Raw genomic sequence first — 24,052 nt, 5'->3', positions numbered from 1 at the left:
TGAGTCTGCACGGCCCTCCCTTCTCCCAACGCTGCTCCCACCCCCCGCCAAAGCTCAGGTGATACATCGTGGAGGAGACAGAAATACTACAACATGCACAATGGTTTTAAGAGCAGCACCATGTGAAGCTGTTTTAGAAAGGAGGCCACCCAAACAGCACAAAATAAAAACTGATATCCCAAATAATGTTTCTGAGTCACCAAAAATGACTGTACCTTCTATATTTTCTTCATTAAGACAGAGGTGCAAGTAAATATGAGAAAGATTTCCACCAAATTAATAAAAATAAAAATATTTCATTCTACACTGATGACAGAAGCTTCAGATGTCTGGAAAATTCACTTCTGTTCAGTGGTAATGTGATTATATGGAATTAAGCAAATTATTGAATAGTCTTGAATTCCCATTATGTGTGAAGCATGTTCTAGATACCCAGTAAATGTAGAAACTATTAAGGCATGGTTTCTTGCCTCATGACACTTTTAGTCTATTCAGGGAAACGGCATATAAAAATAGAGATCATTAAATAGGGTGTTTTAGAACAATGTAATAGATATCACAGAGCAAAAGGAGATTGTGTAAACAAAAAGGTCCTGTGAGTAGAGAAGAGAGGGGGTCCCTGGTTGCCAGATTGGTGTGGAGAGAGCTGATGGAAAAGATGGGATTAAAACCGGCCTTGGACTGAGGTGAGGTTTGGATATTCCAGAACAGTCGCTTTCATGTGGGGACGGTATAGCCCTCAGGGGGGTGTTTTCCCACGTATGGAGACCCATTTGATTGTCACCACCATGGAGGCTGGAGGGGATGCTACTGGCGTGTAGTGAGCAGTGGCTGGGAGTGTTGATACGCATTGTACAGGGCACAGGGTAGCTCCCCACAACAGGTCACCCAGCCCCCGATGTCAGCAGTCCTGCAGTGGACAAGTCCTCCTTTGGAGCTAAACCTCAATAGTTGCAAAACCCAGGAGGTCAAGAAGCCGGTCACTGTGATAATCCGGGCAACAGGGTTAACCTCTTGGAGCATCTCAAAACGAGGGTGTTTCGGGATGGACACCGAGCATCCGCACGTGACTCTTGAGTTGAGGCAACGTGATTATGTTTATAGACTCACAAGAGACTGAGCAAACTGAATGAAGTTCTTGGTAAAAGGCTTTCTGTTCCTTAGCTCTCTCATTTAATGACCATTTTGAGGGATAGAAGTTAATCAGTGTGATGCCAGACTGAAATAAATATGAACATGCAGGAACTTCAGAAGTAACATTTTGTATCAAGCTCTCATTCAGAAAAAAGGATCTGTATTTCCAAAAACACCTACTTAAGGTTACGTAAAGTTATGCTTGTATTGAGCGAGAAAATCACAGCAAGCAGCTTTTGCAAGTTTTGATCCGTTGGCCCCAAAGTGCACTGACAACATCTCTTTTCAGTTCAAATAAACATTTATTCCAATAAAAGGAGGCACTGTGATCTTTGCTATTTGCTGTGTATTTCTGGATGTGCAGTGCCTCTGGTTAAAGTTTTGTGTGTTTACTAATTACACAGCCCTCAGGGAGGTAATAAGTTGTTTTCCAGATGCAGCTAGTTTTGTATCTAACCTCTGAGAATGACTTCTAACCAAGAAAGTCATAACAGTGGAAAATTGCATCGCACCTGTGTGAGCAATGAATTAAAAAAAAAAGTCTGAGTCATCTCCACTTATGAAATAAGTTAATAAATGACAGCTTTAATTTATAAAATATGTCCAATGAGGTGCTTTAGTATGAATTACTGGGGATCCCAGAATAGGCCTCACAGAGGGGACACTTTAGAAATTTTGGTGTGTTCTCAGGTTAATCGTATTCTGAAAGGAGTATTTGATTTCCCAGTCCCACCATCAAAAGAGTGAAGTGTACTGCTTAAAAAAAATAATTCCCATGATTTAAAATCTGTCACCCCTCCACCCAGCCCCCTCTTTCAGGGAATGTAAGTACTTCTGCACTGATGGCCAAGGTGAGGACCCTGGTACTGCTGATTCTAGCATGCCAATTCAAAACTTCTCACAAGAGATGAAAGCAAAACAAAAATCAAAGAGATCTTTTAAAACTTCACGAGGAAATGTATATATCTTGATGCACAAATTCCCTAACCCTGCTTAGTGGGCAGGAGAACTGAAATCAGAACCTTTCTTGACTCAGCCAGTGTGTGTAACTGCAGGCTGGGAGTTAGCGCCCTCTGCTGAACGGGAGGAAGTAGTACCGTTAAAGTGGAAGATGGGACTTCTTTTTAGTCCTTGTATTTTCCCTTATGATGGTTGTCCCAGGGGAAATGACAAATTAAAAGTACTTACAAAGTTCTCTATGTGTATAAGTGTGAGCATATGTATATGCACGTGTGTGTGTATGTACATATACACACATCCTCTTAATGATGGTGCTGGACAGATGATCTCCAAGGCCCATTCCTTTTCTAAAATGATGTGATTCTAAAAGTATTTAAGCAACTTTTTTTTTTTTAGAAGAATGTTCTTTCAAATAGAAGTTGATGAGGCGTGTCAATAACAAGTATAATATTTTGAGGTGGCTAATAGTTTCACTGATCAGTGCCCAAGACTTTTGATAATAAATTGTTACAGAGTTTGGGATATTTAGTAAAGGGGAACCCATCACCAGTTGTATGAGATGCAGATGTCTGCTTGAGGTGGAACAAGTAGCTGTAATTCAGGAGACTGGACTGTTGACCATTAGATTCTCGGTCTTCATCAGCCAAGTGGACGGATGCTCATGTGTGCCCCCATTTCTCACCGCTTTCCTTTGTTCTTACTATTCCCTCTATATGAAACATGCTGCAGTTTTCATTCCATCCACTCTCCTAAAATTCTGCCCATCTTCCATGATTCCTCTCCAGCCTTAAGAATCTATTTTTGAACTTAATTCATTTTAAAGAAGGGAAAAAATAATACATTTAAGAAATCTAGTTTCTATTACATGCAGGCTTTACATGTATTTTAAATGTTTTTACAGCTTGTTGAGGTGTAAGTTACATACTGTAAAACTAACCCATTGATTTTTAGTAAATTTATAGAATTGTGCAACCATCACCACAATCTACTTCTAGGACTTTTTCATCTCTCTCCACAATTTCCTTCTACCTATTTGCAGTCAGTGCCCACTCCCACATCTCCAGCAATAGATAACCACTGCCCTGACATCTGTCTCTGTAAGTTTCCCTTTTCCAGGAACTTTATAAGTGGGTCACATAATAGGTAGTCTTTGTATCTGCTTTCTTTCACTTCGCATAATGTCTCTGAGCTTCATCTATGCTGTCACATGTATCAGTAGTTTGATACTTTTAATAGGGGAATAGTATCCCATTGTATACATATACTACATTTTGCTTATATATTTACCAATTGTTGAGTATTTAAATTGTTTCTAGTCTTTGGCTATTATAAATTATGCTGCTATAAACATTCACATACAAGTCTTTATGTGGATATATATTTCACTTCTCTTGGGTAGATTTCTAGGAGTGGAATCCATGAATCACATGATAAGGTTATAGTTAGTTTATAAGAAGCTTCCAAACTGCTTTCCAAAGTGGCATTTTGATTTTACATTCCCACCAACTATATATGAGAGTTTCAGTTTCTCAAAATCCTTGTCAATACTTGGTTTTATCTGTTTCATCTAATGTAATTATTTTAGGGGATGTGTAATAGTATCTTATTGTGGTTTTATTTGCATTTCCTTAATGATTATATTGAGCACCTTTTCATAATGCTTATCAGCCATTTGTATGTCTTTAACGAAGACTTTTCTATTCAAGTTTTTTGCCTCTTTGTGATTGGGTTGTCTTATTGTTGCGTGTAAAAGGTCTGTATATATTCTGCATGTAAGTCCTTTATCAGATACATGCTTTGGAAATATTTTTTCCAGGATGTGGCTTGTCTTTTCATTTTTAAATAATATCTTTAGAAGCACAAATATTTTTCATTTTACATTTATTACTCTTTTCTTTTTAGGCTAGTGCTTTTGTTGTTTTATTGAAGAATTCTTTACCCCCCAAGGTCACAAAGACTTTTTTCCTGTGTTTTTTTCCTAGAAGATTCATAATTTTAGCTCTTACATTGACGTCTATAATCCATTTTGAGATAATTTTTGTGTATGGTTTGAGGTACAGGTCAGAGTTCAACTCTGTATTTGAAATCCAATTGTCCCAACTCCATTTAGTGAAGAGTACTCTTTTCCTGTTGAATTGAATTGTCTTGGCATCTTACACATGTTAATTTATTATTTATACCTTCCCCTAACCTCTATTAAGTAATTGCTCTTATCCTAATTTCAAAAATAAGTTTACAGACTTAGAAATTTTAACTAATTACACTCAAATTCCCACAGCTAATAGATGATAGAAACAGGATAGGAGTTCTGGTTTACCCAAGAACAAGCCCTATCTTCTTATTAAAATTTCCTTGTATGACGTTTGTTCCAGCATTAAACTATAAGCTTCCTGAGGTTATACGTCATTTATGCTCATCTTGGCACCAGAATCTAGGACAGTAATGCTTATTTGAAGGTCATACTGTGAAACATTCTGTTGACTTAAGTGACAAAGTCATGTGAAAGTGAGTAACGACTCTGTGATGTAAATGGCTTTTTCTCTTGATTATGTTTATGCTTACCGTTGACAAAACTAGACCTTCACTTTAAAGAAGACATTTTTAAGAAATAACTACTCACCCTATATTAAGTATTCACTCTGTATGAACATGAACTTCATTAGGAACTACGGTCAATTGAGAATGTCTTTTCTCGTATTCGACTATAAAGGAGCTTTCAGGTGTCATAAAGTGGAATTCAGAAAAATACTTTCAGGAAGTGATAAAAGTATTGGCTTGGGAGCCAGTGGGTCCTAGTCATGGTTCTTCAGTGACTTGTTTTGTGACCTTGAGCAAGTCATTAGATCTCTCTGCATCACAGTCTCCTCACCTGTAAAACAATAGATGTGGCCCAGGTTACCATAATGACTTCCCTCCCATGGTATGCTTTTGTTATATAAACTACTGCTGTAGCATCCTGTTCTGCTCTAATGACCCATCAGTGGCTTCTCTTATTTTCAGACTGCAGTGAGAATCTGTTTCACTGTCACACGGGCAAGTGCCTTAATTACCGCCTGGTGTGTGATGGATACGATGACTGTGGGGATCTGAGTGATGAACAAAACTGTGGTAAGTAGCATTATTTCCCTGAAGGTTTTTATTTAAAATTACAGAAATTTATAATCAAGAACTTGTAGCTCATTGTTTGTTAATGTGATTAGTGGGTTAAATTACAAAACAATTAGTTTCTTAATTTTCAGAAAGAGAAAACTGTTTCAATTACTACTCTCAGTCATGTCTTGTGTGTAAATGTAATATTTCTTATGTAAAGTCGTACTAAGGAAATGCTGAAGATTTGGAGTGGAAATGGGAGTTAACTTTTTTTTTTTTTCCTCTTTGAAAGTGTTTGGTATTTTCTCTGGTTGGAGCCAGTGCCTCGTGTTTAAATTTTGAGCTCTTGAGCAAAACTTTGCAGACAGGTATTTTGTCTGTTCCTGATCCTCTTTTTGTCTAACCAAAGACCCCTCCTTTATTTGATTGCCATGCACTACAGGGACAACTTCTGTGGTGGGGACATCCTCGCTATGGAATCTGCTCTTCATGAATCCACATACATCTTTTAAAGGGTTGTTTATATTAAGGTTGTTCCATGTCTCATTGCAAAGAATCTTATAGGTTCTGCCCTCTGTGGGAAGAAACAGCACTTAGTTCTCCTTTTCCCCCAGGAATGTATAGTTTGGGACAGAGGTTAAATCCAGGATAAAAAAGAATCTTAAAAAAACACAAATATTTTGCATTTCTTACCCAGCAATTCTTTCAGGTATGAGTTATATATTTAGACAGTTCAATAGGAAACCTGAGCTTAGCATCAGTCAAGATGACAGGAGGAGATACTTGCCTTCCCAGTTTACCACAGAGAGATAAGTTGCAGTTCTTAGAAACATAACAGAGTTGTCACGAATCATCAAATCAGCTCTCTACATTGTGAAACCCAGATCATAGTTCTGTTTATTTGAGCCAAATCACAACATTTTCATAAGGAAAGAAAACAGTGACTAAACACTACAAAAAAACCAGAACAAACTGTGGGTCCTAAGAAAGCTGGGCAGTTGTTACTCGTGCGAAAAACACACAGGTCTCACCTCATAGTGATGGTGGCCAGAGGGCCACATGGTTGGCTGGGAGGTGGCGGAAGGTTAGCGACGGTATTGGAATGATTGGAACAGACTCTCTTCTACTGGAACTATGAGCCATGCAGTTCTAAGTGTTTGTCATGCTGGTTCTCTCCGTCCTCCTGAGTTTTTGTTTCCTCCAGATTGCGACCCCACAGAGGAGCATCGCTGTGGAGATGGACGCTGCATCGCCGTAGAGTGGGTGTGTGACGGTGACCATGACTGTGTGGATAAGTCCGACGAGGTCAATTGCTGTGAGTGCCCTGAGGATTTTCATTTCGCTTATTTTTCCACTTCTGCCTAGTTAGACAAATACACTCAAGGTTCACTGTCTAAACAGATTCTTACACATTGGTTGTAGCCTATACAGGTAATAATTGAGTGGTGTGGGGATAGTAACAATGTAGTGTAACTGACGTGCGCATCTCTCTCCAAAATGCCAAGCCTGATTTGGCTGCTCTCCCAATCCTTCGCATTGTCCATAAATCTCCTTTCTGGGTCTGTGACTTTGTCAAAGGGGATGTTCTTCCCGGAGACTGGGGCACTTTTCTTCTGCAAACAATATATGAGCAGTTAAGCGGGAGCCTACAGACATGCTCTCAGGCACCATTTGTGGGAGAACCTGGGGCGAACTGGTAGAGGGAAGAGGGCCTTCAGGGTTCATAGAGTTACATAAAGTGTGCAATAATATTATAACTTTAAAGCCTGCCTTATTTCTGGGTTGAGTATATCCAGAGAAAACGCTAACTCAAAAAGACACATGCGCACAAATGTTCATTGCAGCACTGTTTACAGTAGCCAGGACATGGACACAACCTAAATGTACCTCAGCAGATGAATGGATAAAGTAGTTGTGGCACATATATACAATGGAATATTGCTCAGCCATAAAAAGAATGAAATAAAGATTTGCAGCAACTTGGATGGACCTAGAGATGATCATGGTAAGTGAAGTAAGCCAGACAGAGAAAGACAAATATCATATATCACTTATATGTGAAATCTAAAAATATGATACAATTGAACTAATTGATAAAATAAAAGCAGACTCACAGACGTAGAAAACAAACTTATGGTTACCCAAGGGGAAAAGGGGGTGGGGGGAGGGATAAATTAGGAGGTTGAGATTAACGTGTGCACACTGCTATATATAAAACACATAACCAGCAAGGTCCTGTTGTAGAGCACAGAGAACTCTACTCAATATTTTGTAATAACCTGTAAGGGAAAAGAATCTGAAAAGGAATGGATACATCTATATATATGTATAACTGAATGACTGTGCTGTGCACCTGAAACTAACACAGTATTGCAAATGAACGACTCTTCAGTTTAAAAACAAGTCTTCATGTAGCTGAAGTTACACTACATTGTTACTATCCCCACACCACTCAATTATTATCTGTATAGGCTACAACCAACCTGTAAGAATCTGTTTAGATAGTGAACCTTGAGTGTATTTGTCTACCTCCCTCCCTAATAAAATCAAATGTGGCCGATCACATCTTTTTCCCCTAGAAACTACTGTATACTCAGCAGGGGATAATAAAGTGATTGCACAGAAGCAGCTATGGGTTAAAAGAGAGTAATATTTTTTTGTTTGTTTGTTTTTCTTTTAATTTTTTTAGCATAACAAACCTTGAAGTATTTAATTAAAAGAGAGAAACATGAGGTTTCTTTATTCATGAATATATTTTCCCAATAAATATATATATATTTTTAAGCTCTTTATTGGAATATAATTGCTTTACACTCTTGTACCAGCTTTTGAGGTACACCAAAGTCAATCAGCTGTATTTATACATATATCCCCACATCCCCTCCCTCCTGCAACTCCCTCCCACCACCCCCCGTCCTGGCCCTCTAAGGCATCACCCATCACTGAGCTGATCTCCCTTAAAAGAGTAATGTTGATCTGAAAGTTAATATGGTGCATTTTATGCATGTTCAAGCTAGTTAAACTTTTTATTCCATCTTTTGCTGTCTAATAAAAGTAGAAACAGCTGATACATATGAGATTGATTTAATTTGCCTGTAATTTGAGGCAAAAATAGAAATGCCGGTTGAGTGGTTTTTATTTTGACATAAGAAAAGTCACATACAGTAATTAGCAAATGCAATGCCCAGCTTTCCTCTTTCCTGAATTATATTTGAACTGGAATAGCACCTGAGTCCTTGCTTAGTGGACACAGTGGAGCAGAGTGGACTATATTTTGATGACTCTTGGAAAAGCAAGGACTTGGTGCTCATGTCTGTATGTATGTGTGTGTGTGTATGTGTGTACGTAGACAGGAACTCAGTGAAGGCCGAGGTCACATGATACATGGGTTTCTAATGCTCTAAAAGACAATAGGGATAGAATTAAGACAATCTTCAGGAATTGGAAGGTTAATGGCCACTAGACCATCCCTTTTAAATGTCAGACATTATAAGCAAGTTTTGAAATAAAGTGCTTATTTTGGGGTAGATACTATGCAAGTCTCTTACATATACTATTTCATTGGTGCATTAGGTCAGACTGGTGCAGAATGAAATGTTGGGACTTAGGGTTAGAAAAGCTTGCCTTCACATTGTGGCCCTACCTTGTAACAGCCTTGAGACTTTGAGGCACACACTAAACTCTCTAAGCTTCAGTTGCTTATTCTAAATGAGATCGATAACATTCACTTTGCAAATTTGTTATGAGGATTTGAGATTAGAAACCTAATACTCCTAGCACAGTTATTGCCATATAGTATGCCTCTAACAAATTGTAGCTTTTATATTAGTAATATAACTGCTACCATCAATATTGTTTTTCACCATGCAATGATCAAGAGAAAATTTTTAGTGAGTGCTGTTTAAGAAGGAAAGAGAAATTCCAGAAAGAAAACTTTCCATTCCCAAAATACTTGGAATGAACAAAATTAATGGTATATTCATTCATTTATGCAGAACATTCAGATATTTAGAACACTTCATTTCTCAGTGATGCCAGATAAACAGGAATCATTAATGTGATTGATAGACTGAAAGAAGTCCAGATGATTAAAATACGTGTTATTTTGGCATTTCCTAGCATGTCACAGCCAGGGTCTGGTGGAATGCAGAAATGGCCAGTGTATCCCCAGCACCTTCCAGTGTGATGGAGACGAGGACTGTAAGGATGGAAGCGATGAGGAGAATTGCAGCGATGGTAAGTGTGTGCTCTGGTCCCGGAAACAGTCCTTACCTGTGGGCCTTTCCTGGGGAGCAAAGCAAAAAGTTGGACGTTAGCTAGTGCTTAAAAGATTCCCACATAAATAATGCCAGGTTGCCGAACGCACTGGTCCTCAAAGCTCTAGTCAGCCAGAAACCCCTTCTTGTGAGAACTATAATTCTCATGCAAGTTACGCAGAAAAATCATCCCTGAGGCTGAGGAGTAGAGGTTAAACACTTACGCAGCACGTGTGGATTCAGTTAGCTGTTTCATGGGGAAACACCACGATAAAGAGAAAAGTGTCGCATATAGTTCAATTAGATTTCCATTAGAAAGAACTGGCTTCTGAAATTAAATGTAACAGCTTCCTAAAATATCCATGTGCAGAGAAGTCGTTTAATGCCTCACATTACCAAGCAATATACTTAAATACACTTTAAAAGGAGTCTGACATCATCTGTGAAACCCCCAAAGGAAAAATAAAGCAGATAAGTTGGTTTTTTAAGTGTGTCTATTTCTGTCAGAAAAGAAAGCTCTGTGCTGATTGTTTTAGGCCCCAGTTTGTATAGAAGCATCTCTCAGTACAGGGTTGGTAATATCCTTTGACTTAAAAATCACTGCATTTGTGTATAAGTGACATTGCCTCTTACCAGCTTAGCCTAGTTATTAAGAATGTGGATGTTGCTGCCCAGCTGCCTGGGTTCAAACCCCAGCTCTGCCACTTACTACCTGGTTGACTTTAGGCCAGTAACTTAACCCTGTTACATTTCAGTTTCTGTAATCTCAGAATAATGATAATTACTTCATAGAGATGGCACTCACTAAATGTAAGTTATCATCACATGGCTGCGATGTGAAAGCATGTCTTAGGCTGTGTATATTCCAAATCGGCTGATGAGCTTGGTCACCTGTAACTCAGTTAGCGTTGTCATAATAAATATTGATCACTAGGATAGCTGTAATGAAAATGCATTCTAGACCTAAAGGAGAGCCTTTTAATCACAGATTTAGTCCATAAAAATCTAGATGATGAGTGCTTCATTTTACCAGTTTTAAAATTCAGAAGGAAATCCCTTTCTAGCCATGAGTTATTGTGTGCATGTCAGTTAAGCACCTCCCTTTTGATCAAATAGTTCTCTCCCTACGTAATTCAATGCTGTTTGAAATAATTTTGGATTCTTCACTATGCAGCAGCAGGATTTGTAAATATTTCCTTACATGTGTAAGATGTAAGAAAGTCACATGATAAAAATGGGTCTCAAAAATTGTGGCATCTTTAGATTATCCACTCTAATGAATTCAATATAATACAAGTATATTGTGGTGCTGGGAATTTAGTGGCAAGCAAAACCGCTGATGGGCTGGCAGGCTCCTGGGGGAGATAAGGTCCATACAAATAACTGTGCTAGTCCCTTTCTAATGGGGAGTGGCATAGGCCAGGAGGGAAATTCAAAGTGCTAGGATGCCTTGTAAGGGATGCTTGTCCTGGTAAAGGGCCTCTGGGAGGCTTCCCTGAGATGGAGCTGTTGGAGCCACAATATGAAGAATGAATGAAATTAACAAAGGAGAGTGGGACTGGGGAAAGCATTTCAGACACAGGGAACTGCTTGGCCACAGGCCCCAAGGTGGCAGGAAGGAGCGATGTAGCTTAGAGTAGTGGGAGAAGGCCATTGTGTTTTTGTTTTTGTTTTTTTTCCCAGATCTTTATTGGAGTGTTATTGCTTTACACTGTTGTTCCAGTTTCCACTGTACACCAAAGTGAATCAGCTGTATTTATACGTATATCCCCATATCCCCTCCTTCTTGAGCCTCCCTCCCATCCTTCCTATCCCACCCCTCTAGGTCATCACCAATCATTGAGCTGATCTCCCTGTGCTATGCAGCAACTTCCCACTAGCCATCTATTTTACATTTGGTAGTTTATATATGTCAATGCTACTCTCTCAGTTCATCCCTGCTTCCCCTTCCCTCTCCCTTCACCCTCCATGTCCTCAAGTCCATTCTCTACATCTGCATCTTTATTCTTGCCCTGCCACAGGGTTCAACCGACAAAGGATTAATCTCCAAAATATGCAAGCAGCTCAGGCAGCTCAATATCAAAAAACAAACAACCCCATCCAAAAATGGGCAGAAGATCTAAATAGACATTTCTCCAAAGAAGACATACATACAGATTGCCAACAAACACGTGAAAAGATGCTCAACATCACTAATCACTAGAGAAATGCAAATCAAAACCACAGTGAAGTATCACCTCACACCAATCAGATTGGCCATCATCAAAAAATCTAGGAACAATAAATGCTGGAGAGGCTGTGGAGAAAAGGAAATCCTCTTGCACTCTTGGTGGGAATGTAACTCGATACAGCCACTATGGAAAACAGTATGGAGGTTCCTTAAAAGACTAAAAATAGGCCATTGCCTTTAAAGAGCTGAGAGTGAAGGGGAGCGAGTTGCAAGTGTCAGCAGTGATTGCAGGCTGGTTCTGCTCATCCCAGCTGGGAGGGGGTCTGGGACCACTTCTCCCAGGGCTTGGGTCCCTATTTAAGATTTAGGCCGTGTCTAATGGGGAGTGACATAGGCCAGGAGGGAAATTCAAGGTGCTAGGATGCCATGTAAGGGATGCTTGTCCTCAGCCTTGCTCTCAACCTTCCTGTTTGCTCTCCCTCAACCTCCAGTGATTCCAGCCTGTGTACTTTTTTACTCTAGGCTTTTGCATATCCTGCTGTCTGCCTGGGAAAACCCATCTCTCCCCCTTATCCCAACATATCCCATCTGCCTGACAAACTCCTTTGAGAAGCTTTGCTCTTACTGCCCTGGTTTGCTTTCACTGCTTTTTACATGTACCTTCCGTGGAGCAATGATCACACGGCATCATGAGATTCTGTTCATGATGATATCCCTGATTAGAGGAGAAAATATCAGGCTTTTCTATCTTTTAATGCTCAGTGCCTAGCTGATCACATAAGCTGTCACATAGCAGGCACTTAATATCGGCTGAAATAATGAATGCATGCTATGTTAATAAAATTTCTTTAAGAGACTAAATTCATGAAACTTAACCTGGCTTATCTTGCAAAAAAAGTTTGACCTGCTAACATTAAAAATAGAAAAGGGGGGGGTAGTGATAACATTTTTCTGCAAGGCTCTGATGTGTAGTGTTGTTCATTAATGGTACTAGAAGGGAGAAAGAGTCCAGAATAATAAATATTATATTTAGAATTACAGATAAGATTATAGATAAGTCTTAGAAGTCTTGGAATTATACATAGTATACCATATATACAATAGTATAGTGAATATTATCTTAGAATTATAGATAAGAATGATTGTATATATATCTATAGTTATTTGTATTTAAAAATGCCTAGCAAGATTTTCTAGATTCCAGATGACATGTCTGAAAGTAATTGACTATAATGGGGGCGAACTAGAAAGAGAACAGGCAGTAATTTATTACCGTATCCATTTAATCTACAAATGACCAGGAAATCAATGGGAAAAGCAGTTTCCTCTTCACATACCTTAAGGAAAAGCCATTAGGTTGATGTTACTGTTGTCATTCATTTGGAAACAAGAAACCCAATTCTCAGGTCATTGCAGCTAGGCCAGTGCTGCTTTCCAAGGACACACAGAAAATATGGAAAACAGCTGCTTATGACTTATGCCATGATTAAGTATCCTTATTGTATCGATGTTGATGCCCTTGAGGGAAGACTAGAGTTGAGATCAAATGAGTCTTTAAAATATTGGTCTTTCCCTCAAGTCACTTGAATTTTATTTTGTAATCAACTCCATGCACCCATGTAAATATAAGATGCTGTGTCTTGCATTAAAAGCACCAACAACCTGTTTTTAAAGGATGGGTTGCCTCTTAGTTTCTTCATTCCTACAGAGTCCTTCTGGAGTAATGGTGTTGTATTTAGTTGCCAGAAAAATTAATCCAGAAAGTACCTACTCAACATGTGTTCGGCATTTTTGTGGCAGGAAATTAAAGTTGTGTCCGTCCTTGGTTCCAGCAGACGTTCTGGATCCTTCAGATCCTAGTGCATGGAATTTACAGATGCTGATGGAATGTGCCTTTGCCCCCTTGTAGGTCGGACTCTGTGCCAAGAAGGAGACCAAAGATGCATCCACAGTTCCTGCCTTGATTCATGTGGTGGTAGCTATCTTTGTGACCCCAGCAACAGTCTGAATAACTGTAGTAAGTACAGCCACTGACAAATGCAATCACTGTGTCAGGATATGCATTCAACTTTTTTGTTTCCAATTGACATTAAAATGCTGAAGTCTGGAATCCCTCCAAAATGTGTATATGTATACATATATATATATTTTTTTTTCTTTTCCTTTTTAACGTTAGCATGTGGTAGCAGAAAAGAAGCAAAATGGTCTTAATTAACTTAAATCATAAACAAATGTGTCATCATGAATGGGCTATAAATCCATGTTGCTTCATGTCATTGCCATGACTTTCCACTCAGCGTCAGCTCCTATATATTATTTTCTTGGCTCCATCTGCAGGCAGATGCTATCTTTCTTCCCTTTTAAAGCCCAGCTTCGAAACTGGAAACTTTATCCGAGAAGCAGCTATGAAATTCATCTAAATAGCCACATAAAACTTTGGCAGTCTGTTCTTCTAATATAATGTATTCTCACCCTTCCAAGGACTTTGCTGACCTATAGTGATCTCACAGCTATTATGTTAATTTGTGTCGGTGACAATGGAACCACTCCAAATGGTGTAGACAGGTGGCTGTCTCCAAACTGGCTTCAGGAGGAGGAATGATTAGGGGAAGATCGAATGCGCAGGGGTAGCAGAAAGACTCTCACAGGAAATTTTAAATGAATCGGAAAGCCCCCAAGGACTCTGATTTCTAGTGATGGTTTCTTACTTCTGGGCTCTGCTTTCATATTCCACTCCCTTCTCTCATTTTTAGAATTAATTTTTGGCCTCCCTGTCAGATTTAGAAGCAGGTCTCTCAACTCTCAGTTGATAAGAAGATGTGACTTTAGCACAGATCCCAGCAGTGAAGGCCCCTGGGAGGCCGGGAGGTTGAAAGGCTGAAGGATTCGGGTCCCTGGATTTGTTGAAGTTTTCAGATCCTAATTCTACTCTGTGACCTTTCTGGGTCAATGTAGAGCTTATGGGTGGGTTTGGGGGTAGCTGGTACCCCTTAGGGGATCTCAAGGGGGTGAAAACTGTGGACTGGATAGGAGTGTGAGGGAGACATCCAATTAATAACCCAGACAAGAGTTTTTGTTTAATTTCATGAGCACTTAGTAACTAATTGTTTGGCTGAAAGCACAATACCCAGCCCTCCTCCATTTCCCATAGGAGAGAAGATAGATATCAGTCTGACCACTAAGATGTACTACCGTTCTATTCACTCTAAACTGATTAAATATATGTGTATGTGTGTGTATATATGTACGTATATACGTACGTGTATATGGTTTGACTTCGATCATCTGCCAGTCTGCCCTGGAACTCTTTCAGAATCATTTTTCTATTTCACCTTGAACTTGGGCTGCAGACTTTTGAACAGTGACAGTGTTGTCTCAGACACGTGTATTTTATTAAAGCTTTGGGGGTTTGTCTGACGTGGAATGGTACTTACTATTAGGTTAAAAAAAGTTAAGAGAGCAGTGTTAGGCTGTGTCAGATTTAGGTGGGGAGTAACTGGGTGTACGTTATTCTGTTTTCTCTATACTTGAAATATTTCAAGATTAAAAGTTAAAATGTTATCACCAAAAAACAAACAAACAAAAAAAACAGAACTTGGAGGAAGGGCACTAGATAACTCAGCTCATATGTATATTCAACCAATATTTCTAGTGTGTCTACGATGTCCCAGGCACTGGGATGGACACTGAGCACTTTGATGGCAAAGAAGGGAGACATGATTCCAGCCTCCCTGGAGATAATGTTTCAACAAGGGGATCATACAGCCACCTTCCCACTTATATATACAACTATGGTTTTCTTTTTATCTTCTTCAAATACACTCAAACAGTCTCCCTAGTGTCTGTCTCATCAGCTTCTTCTTTCATCATAGATGTTCTTGCCAGGTTCTCTCCAGATATATTCAACATTTGACACCACCTCTTCTAAGTACCAGGCACTGGGCTTGTCATTGGTCTCCATTCCTTCTGTGTCATTAAAAACAGCGTATATGCCTAACTTCCAGCTGGGAATAAAGATGTTATTCCTTATTTTTCAAAGAGCTTCAGGAGGGTGTTTGTCTACTTGGTTCTCTGCAAACGTGGACACGTAGAATCTCCTCTCAGAAAACTCTTCACACACTTGAAAATGTGATTAATTATTTAAAGATCTTTGCACTATTGGACGCTATTGTTATTTAGATTCTGGGGCACCACTGAGCAACGCTGTCTTTCTCGGCTCCCTGCCAGGGAGGGGTATGAGTTTGGAGAATGTGGATATTCTGTCTGGTGGAATCAGCCTCTCACTGGGGTTGCTAGGAAGCTAGTCCTTAAAGACAGTGGTTCTTGCAATTCCATAAAATATTATATAACTTTCTAATGGTCGCTGAAGATGTACTGGGTGGGACCCAGGCATCAGTATTTTTAAAATTCCCCAAGTGACCCCAGTGTGCAGCAAAGGTTGAGAATTATTGCTTTGTGGCCTGACTAGGTTGCTGGGATTAGTGACATCCTGAAATTGGGTGTGAAAAAAAAGTCTTCATACCTTTTTCATAGTTTTCACTGCATAAGATCCATGGTTTATCTCAGATTCCCAGAAGTGCCTACAATTAAAAAAAAAAAAAGCCTACAGAACACATCTCAGATGATATTGTGTACTGAGAGGCTTGAAAGTATCACAGTTTCACCACATCCACTCAAGCCCAGAATCTTTAACACATTTGCACCCTGCTGGGAGGCAAAATGCAGACATGTCCTTGCCTTAGGGGGTAGGAGCAGGAATGTTATTTTCCCTCAACCTGGTGTGGAGGGACTGATCCATCACTTGCATCTTGTAGGCTGCAATCCAGACAGCTGGGGGAACCTAGCGGAGAGAGCAGCTCCAGGGCATGTCTCTCCCCACCTCTCTGCGCCCATGACCGCTGTGGCTCTGTGAAGACAGAGTATGACAGTCATGCCTTAGGGGACCCTCCCAAGTTTCCCATAGTGTTCCATCAACCTTTAGTGTTGTTTGGCTGTGCCGCCTGGCTTGTGGGATCTTAGTTCCCCCATCAGGGATTGAACCTGCACCCTCTGCAGTGAAAGCTTGGAGTCCTAACCACTGGACCACCAGGGAATTCCTTGTTCCAACAACCTTTAGTTCTACATGTTTGCTTATATACTTTTTTCTCCAACACTTACTTTTTTTATTGACATACAATAAATTGCATATATTTAAAGTGTACTATTTGATTTTTTTTCTTATTAGTAATGTATATATGGCAATCCCAATCTCTCAGTTCATGCCCCGCCAACCCCACTCCCCCGCCCCCTACACACACTTTCCCCACTTGGTGTCCATGTTTGTTCTCTACATCTGTGTCTCTATTTCTGCCTTGCAAACCAGTTGATTTGTACCATTTTTCTATATTCCGCATATATGTCCAACACTTTTAATAACACAGAAGGGATGGGGACCAGTAACTTGCCCCATACCTGACACTCAGAAGATGGGGTGTTCAAATGTTTGCTGAATATATGTGGAGAGAACCTGGAAAGAACATCTGTGATGAAAGAGGAAGCTGATGAGACAGTGAGACGCTAGGGAAACTATTTGAGTGTATTTGAAGAACATAAAAAATAAACCAAAATCATATATATGAGTGGGAAGATGGCAGTATGATCCCCCCCATTGAAAAGTTATATCCAGGAAGAAATGAACAGCTTTGTTCTTCAAATAATTTCCCAGTGGTCTGTCAATTTCCTGCCCTCTCTTTGCAATCTCTAGTTGGAAGGAACAGATAGTATAGGGGCGTGGTCAAAAAGCCAAATGCTGTAATGATTAATGATTAAGGACAGTTCTCAGGAGCAACAGTAGATGAGAGGAGGAATGATCTCTTTCTAAAAGCATTCTCAACTAGTAAGTGGAAAATAAATGATTGAATTAGAATATTACCATTTGTTAACCAAGTGAATTAACAGGGCAAGGCATTGAGCATGGACAGACAGCTGTAGACATCACAAAAAGAAATCAGACGGATGTGTCTTCTGATGAAAAAACACCACAGCACCTGAAGTCTTGCCAAGGGGATGAAACCTAATCAGCCCCCTGGCTTTAGCTGCCAGTGTTCAGGAAGCAAGGAGGACAGGGGAACATGTTAACCTCACCAGGAGTGTGCAGTCAGCACAATCCAAACTCTGGCACTCTACAGGTCAAGTCCCCGGATTCTTCAATAGGTGAACATTAAGGAAAAATAAAGTGATGAAGGGAGAACGTAGATATTATAAGAAACTTAAAATAGCTTTTCAAAAATGGGTAGCCAAACTGTAGTAGGTAGGATGTGGTGCACACTTAGGTAATAAGGCTATAAAGAAGAGCAAGGAAGTGAAGACTCTAAAAATCAGCAGTTAGTTCATGGGAGAAGGAAAAGGTTGACATTAGGGTATATTGGAAGGACACCTGGGATGTCTGGCAACGTTCAATTTCTTGACCTTGGTGGTAGTTACAAAGGTGTTCACCTTATAACAGGTCTTCAAATTATTACAGTGATTAAAGAGAGATTTAAAGTTTGACACAAAGATGAATCTTGGAGTCGTATATATGCCAGTGGATGTTGGAAGTGACATTTTCTCGTGTAAATGACTGTCATCTAATACGTGGTTTCCAATGGCTTCAGGTATTGCATCATGATAAAGATGTAACGTCGTTTAGTTAGCAATCCTGTCTTTCGGCTGAATTTAACAAATACTGTTTCAGACTTTGAGAGGAGGGCTGTCACTGAGACTCCATCAGGACCTTTCTTTCAATAGATATTTATTACACCTCGTCTATGTTCAGGATGCCCTGCTAGGCACTGAAAACATTGAAAACAGCCCTGAGGCATCTAAACATCCTCACATATTTGTGACGCGATCGCCCTCTAGTGGCTGTTGTCAGTCAGGCTTGTGGGTGAGTCCAATGCTTAAGATAAAAAAGTTTATTGATACCATAAATCACAGAATTTGAGGTTGCCAGATATCTTGAGAGTTTATCTTGCTTAGCACTCTGTGAAGAATGCCGTTATGAGGGAAACAAAATGCAAGATTCAATCAACCTCTCTGCATTCAATAAAGATCTCAGAATAATATATATAATCATAACTTAATGCTTTCATCTCCCTTGACTCTGAAACACTTAAAGCCTATATCTTATCCCAAATCAAAAGTGATACATCCCCCATATATCAAAAGAGAAAAAAGTTATCATGTTATGTATCTATTAATCATCTCAATGAAATAAACATAAAAAGTCAAAACTTCATAGGGTGGTTGAGGAAGAAAGAGAAAGAAAAGGCATCTACAGGGAAAAAAAAGACAAAGTCAAAATGTGTGTGAACAATTCCATTTTTTGTAAAACTTTATATTAAAGAAATTAGGAAAAATGTAGAGTCTGAACTGCATCTGCTGATTTGTAAGATGGTCTTGATAGGTAATCAAGCAACAAAAGCAGGTTGAAGAGTAGTATGAGCAGTACAGTTATAATTTGGCAAAAGCAGAGACAAATCTCTGCCTATGTGTGCAAATGCTTGTATGTATAAATATGAGCAAGTGGAAGGCCTGGAAGGATTGAACCCGTCTGTTGGCTTTGAGGGAAGGTGAGAGAAAGGGAGGTGGGGAGATGAAGAACTTTTCCTGTGTGTATCTTTGTGTTGTTTTTATTATTATGGTGAATATGCATTTTTGTGTATTATCTGAAATCAAAACACTTCAGTTACTCCTCTTTCTCAAATCAAGGAAGTGATAACGTTGAACCAACCCCATACCTCCTCCATCTCTTTTTCCTTCCTCCACCCTGTAGGCATCCTCAGTCTTATGCCAGCTTTAGAGTGTTACTTCTTCCCCAGTAAACTGAGAGTCTTATACACTTGGTCTGTGAGATTTTTTAATCTGGCCAGTGTCAGGTTCCTTATCAGCATAATCTCTGCAAAGCTGTCAGATTCTTTAACTTGAGAAATAGTCCCAGATCTGCTTTAATATTTCACTGCAGTTCTTATTGATAACCTGTTTGCTTGCATACCACTTTTTAGTCAAATAATTGAATTTAATTTGAATAATTACTCTTAATAAGGCATGAAGTCTCTGGTGGACCTGGACTGATTGTACCAAGACACTCCCTTGATTACCTCTTTCCTCCGGGAGTGAAGCAAGTCTACTGCAGAGAGGGGACATACAGCTTTGCTACCACATTCGCCCAAACCTACCCAAACCCCGCTTATCCTGGGAAGGCTTCCCAAGCTACTCCTGTCCACCTGTCTCTCTGGGCTCTAGTATTTTGTTCAGTCCCAATAGCCTAGCTTGCTCAAGTTATACCGCAGCCACCAGCACAGGTGTCTCTCTTCCTCTGGAGGCTTGGAGTGCCTCAATGGCAGGGACTCTATTTTTCATTATTTTTACATTTTAAAGGGCCTAGGATAGTTTCTGACTCCTCCCCGCTCCTGTCCTTCCTTAATTCTCACACTATGATTGGTGCAAACTTTGAGATCCAGAAATAAGATCTCCAAGGAACTGTATTCAGTATCTTGTAATAAACTACGATGGAAAAGAATCCAAAAAAGAATTCATTTTAATTATATGCACATATATAATAAATATATATATATATACATGTATAAAAACTGAATCCCTTTGCTGTACACCAGAAACTAACACAACGTTATAAATCAACTATACTTCAGTTTAAAAAAAGAAATATGGTCTCATTTCACAAAACTCTGATAATTGTGTGGCGAAGGCAAGTGAGTAAGTAAAGAACAGAGCAGAGGACATGAGTGCCTGGAAGGCACACCCTGTGGCACTAAGCAGAGACTCCTACTGCGAGTGGGAGGGGGAGAGTCATTGGCCAGGAAGGCTTTCCGGAAGAGGTGTTTGTGCCTAGTGCTGCAGACCAAGGAGAAATTAGCTTGGTGGGAAGGATGGGAAAGGATTATTCCAGGCAGCAGTTGCCCTATGTACCTGGCAGCTAGAACCATGACTGCATTTGAGGGGTGATTACAAGTGTGTGACGGAAAGAAGGGGATAAAAGCTAACAGGACCCACAAAGGCATGCAATTCTTAAAATGTCTGGTGTTGCCAAGGAAATATTGTGGATGAGATAGTCATAGGTGATGAGGCCGGAAAGTTAGGCTGCGGTTTGGTGTGTGAAATAGCCTTGGATGCCATGCTAAAAGGTTAGGGATTATTCCACTGGCAATGGACTTCTCACGGATCTTAGCCTCCTCTTGTCCTGAAATCATGTAGCCTTATGCCTTGATCAACAATAAAACACATAGAAAAAAGTCACCTAATTGCCTATTTAGGCATATTCAATGAATTTTTAAAATGGCTATGAGGATGAGGGGGGATACTACTAGTTTCAAAGTAATGGATAAATCAGAAGATGAAGTGAGTAAGAGGCATCTCAGGAAAGGGAGTTACTTTCAGATAAGTGGAGCCGAGGGAAAAGATGAGAAAGCCTTTCTGAAACATGCGTGCTGGGCAGTGTGCTAGCAGCTCCATATACAGAAATGGATCTTGGTTTGTCAAGAAACTTCGTTAACCACACCATTTATCTTTTGATGGTAATCTCATATACTACTTACTTTCTAATCTTAGCTACTTTCAAGAAAGAGGATAATATAGACTTTAATTTTGTAAGTTTTTAAGAAATTGTTTTAGGTGTGAAATTTAAAAATATATAATATGTATCTGTATGTGTGTTTTTTGGTTAGGTCAGTGTGAACCAATTACGTTGGAACTCTGCATGAATTTGCCCTACAACCATACCAGTTATCCAAATTACCTGGGCCACAGGACTCAAAAGGAAGCATCCATCAGCTGGGAGTCTTCTCTTTTCCCTGCCCTTGTTCAAACCAACTGCTACAAATACCTCATGTTCTTTGCTTGCACTATCTTGGTACCAAAGTGTGACGAGAATACAAGCCGACGTATCCCCCCTTGCAGGTAATACAATGGGGTCTCCCGAAGCATCCTCATTTTCCCTCAGGGAGAACCAAGGGAATGAAGACTTAGTTTGCGTTTCGACAAAGTACATACTTTGCTAACAAGTCCTGTATTTAACAAATTACATATTTAAAAAGTAAAGAAGAATTCTAAAATGAATATCTGAGTAGGAATTCATTAGTGAAATACCAAACAAGAGAGGTATGAACTGCCTTTGATAATAATTCATGGACTTTAATAAAATAAAATCACATGTATTTCATTTTGGTAGATCAAGAAGTGGTTTTTAAAATGTGCGTCAGCGGAAGGGGTGTATCGACCTCTTTCTCTGGCAGTGTTGACATATTTTAAATGCTGCCTCCTGAGAGCATCAGACATTAGGAGACGTTACACAAAGACCGGCCTGAGGGAGACATCACCCCAAACGTACAGGATGGAAGGAGGATGGATATTGCTGTTTTTCTACCTGCTTGGATGAAGTGCAGGACAGTATTTCAAGAGTGTGGCTTGGACTTAGAATATGAGTGATGCCCTATGGGTTAAGACTGTTGCTCTGGAGTCCACCTCCTGATTCAAGTCCTGGCTCTTCTGTAGCTGCTTGTAGCCTGAGACAGATTCCTCCATGTCTCCCAGTCTCAGTTCCCTTATCTGATCTAAGGATCAAGATAGTGATGGTTGTTGTGAGAGTAGGTGAATGTACATAAATGTAAAGTGCTGCTGACTGATGGTAAGCCCAGAATAAACAAAGCTCTGATGTTAGGACAGGAGCGCAGCTAACTGCTTTGTGGTAGTTTGGTCGCTCTTCTGTGCTGTGCGTTCAGCGTTGTGGTCAGAGAATGTGCACGTACCAGGCAGCTGTCACCAAGTCGGGGGCCGCTCTCCTCGGGGCTGCCTTCCATCAAGGGGTGAATATACGGATGTGCCTGCCTAACTGTGAGTGGTAACTATGGAAACCATATGTTGGGATCAGAAGTCACTCAGAGCTTTAAGAAAGAGCAAGAATATCAATACAGTGGACAGATAGGGAAACAAGTTATGTACCGAATATCAAATAGATGACAAGGTAGGGGCATCTAAAGAGTCCGGACAGAAAGCAATAAAATTTCAAAATGATTTGGGGAACTAAACAAATTACACAAATGGAGGGAGTAAAACTTAATGTTGGCTGTGCAAACATAATTCTGAAAATTTCTGTTAAATGCCCTTTAATGTATCACTAATAAAACATCTACCAGTTTTATGTTAACAAGTTGTTTCTAAATCTTATTCCATTTTTGCTAAGCAAGGTCTGTGATAGTAAATCACTGATTTTGATATGACCTAACAAATTCTTGTGTTTGACTTTCTTTTCACATGTGCCAAAAAATTTCCCTAACGTAGTGTTCTCTGGAACACATTTACATCCACATATAATTGATAATGTTAGGACTTAGATTTCATGTTAAAATGCCTAAGATGAGACTGATCCTGAAATATGATTTAGTAACCATTTTGGTGAACTTCTTCAGATACTTTAATTGTGTTTCTTAGATGTACACATGCACATACATCTTTCATTTTCAGTGGCTATCCAAATGAATTTTACATTTTGATATTTGTGAGAATTTTTTTTTGTATTATGACAAGAATAAGATACTAATGTGTTCATGGAGTAATACACAGTTGCTTTTGCCAAGCTTGTTTATTGACCTTAAAATTCAGGTTTTAAGTTTTGAGTTGGAAAAATCTAACATTGTTGAGCCCTTACAATATGCTAAATACTTTGGGGTGGTTCTCATCCTCAAAATAACCTTTTAGGACTGCTGTCTCTGTGGCTGAGCACCGCACAGATTATGGTAAGAACAGGTGTGCCGTGAAGTTGTCGTGCCACATATTGTCTTTCTGTTTTATAGAAAAAATTACAAGTGATAGAATCAGGCACTACCTGACTTCCATCTAAATCAGGTATCTTTTGGTTAATTTAAAATATCGGCAGAAATTGAGTTATATACATTTTTTATTAATCTGCAACAAAGCTATTCAGTCCAACAGAGAGTTATTAAACACTACTGAGTATCCCATTTTTGCAAACCTAATATGGGAACGTCGTGGCTTTGTCTTTGTCCAAAATTCCTAGGCTAAACCAGCATCAAGTTATACTTTGTCTTAACTTAGGTCTGGACAGACTTAAATCTAGGTGGAGCCTTTTTTGAAACTTCTCCGTTCGATTGCTAACCATTCCTTACCTTGTTGAAATTAACTTAGTAGTTTAAGTTTGAAACTTCTAAGAAATGAGAATGTATTTAAAAGGAAATAAGAAATTTGCCCAGGAACTTAACTTTGGTTTTGTCTACTTAAATTTTTTTTAAACTGATTTCTTAGTTATACATTGAGGCAAAACTAGGTTTTTTTCCCCCATAGGCAGTAAAGGCATGCTGATACCTCAATTTAAAAATATTCCGGGTGCAAATGAGATAACACACAGAAAAGCACCTAGTGCAATGCTTAGCATGTCTTTTCTTTAAAAGAA

At 39.4% G+C, this 24,052-nt stretch overlaps 1 protein-coding gene across 1 annotated transcript in view; it reads left to right on the top strand.

The window, feature by feature from the left end:
- Nucleotides 1-24,052, top strand: part of CORIN (corin, serine peptidase) — a 205,138-nt gene that overhangs the window by 115,156 nt on the left and 65,930 nt on the right. Inside the window, exons 6-10 of the mRNA XM_057726907.1 lie at nucleotides 5,095-5,202; nucleotides 6,389-6,499; nucleotides 9,304-9,420; nucleotides 13,520-13,627; nucleotides 21,312-21,543. Coding sequence (XP_057582890.1) covers nucleotides 5,095-5,202; nucleotides 6,389-6,499; nucleotides 9,304-9,420; nucleotides 13,520-13,627; nucleotides 21,312-21,543 — 676 coding nt within the window. The remainder of the gene's footprint in view (nucleotides 1-5,094; nucleotides 5,203-6,388; nucleotides 6,500-9,303; nucleotides 9,421-13,519; nucleotides 13,628-21,311; nucleotides 21,544-24,052) is intronic.

The sequence above is a fragment of the Hippopotamus amphibius genome, chromosome 3, assembly GCF_030028045.1.
Source record: "Hippopotamus amphibius kiboko isolate mHipAmp2 chromosome 3, mHipAmp2.hap2, whole genome shotgun sequence".
NCBI lineage: Eukaryota > Metazoa > Chordata > Mammalia > Artiodactyla > Hippopotamidae > Hippopotamus > Hippopotamus amphibius.
The sequence above is the reverse complement of the archived record's forward strand: the minus strand, read 5'-3'. Positions and strand labels throughout refer to the sequence as shown.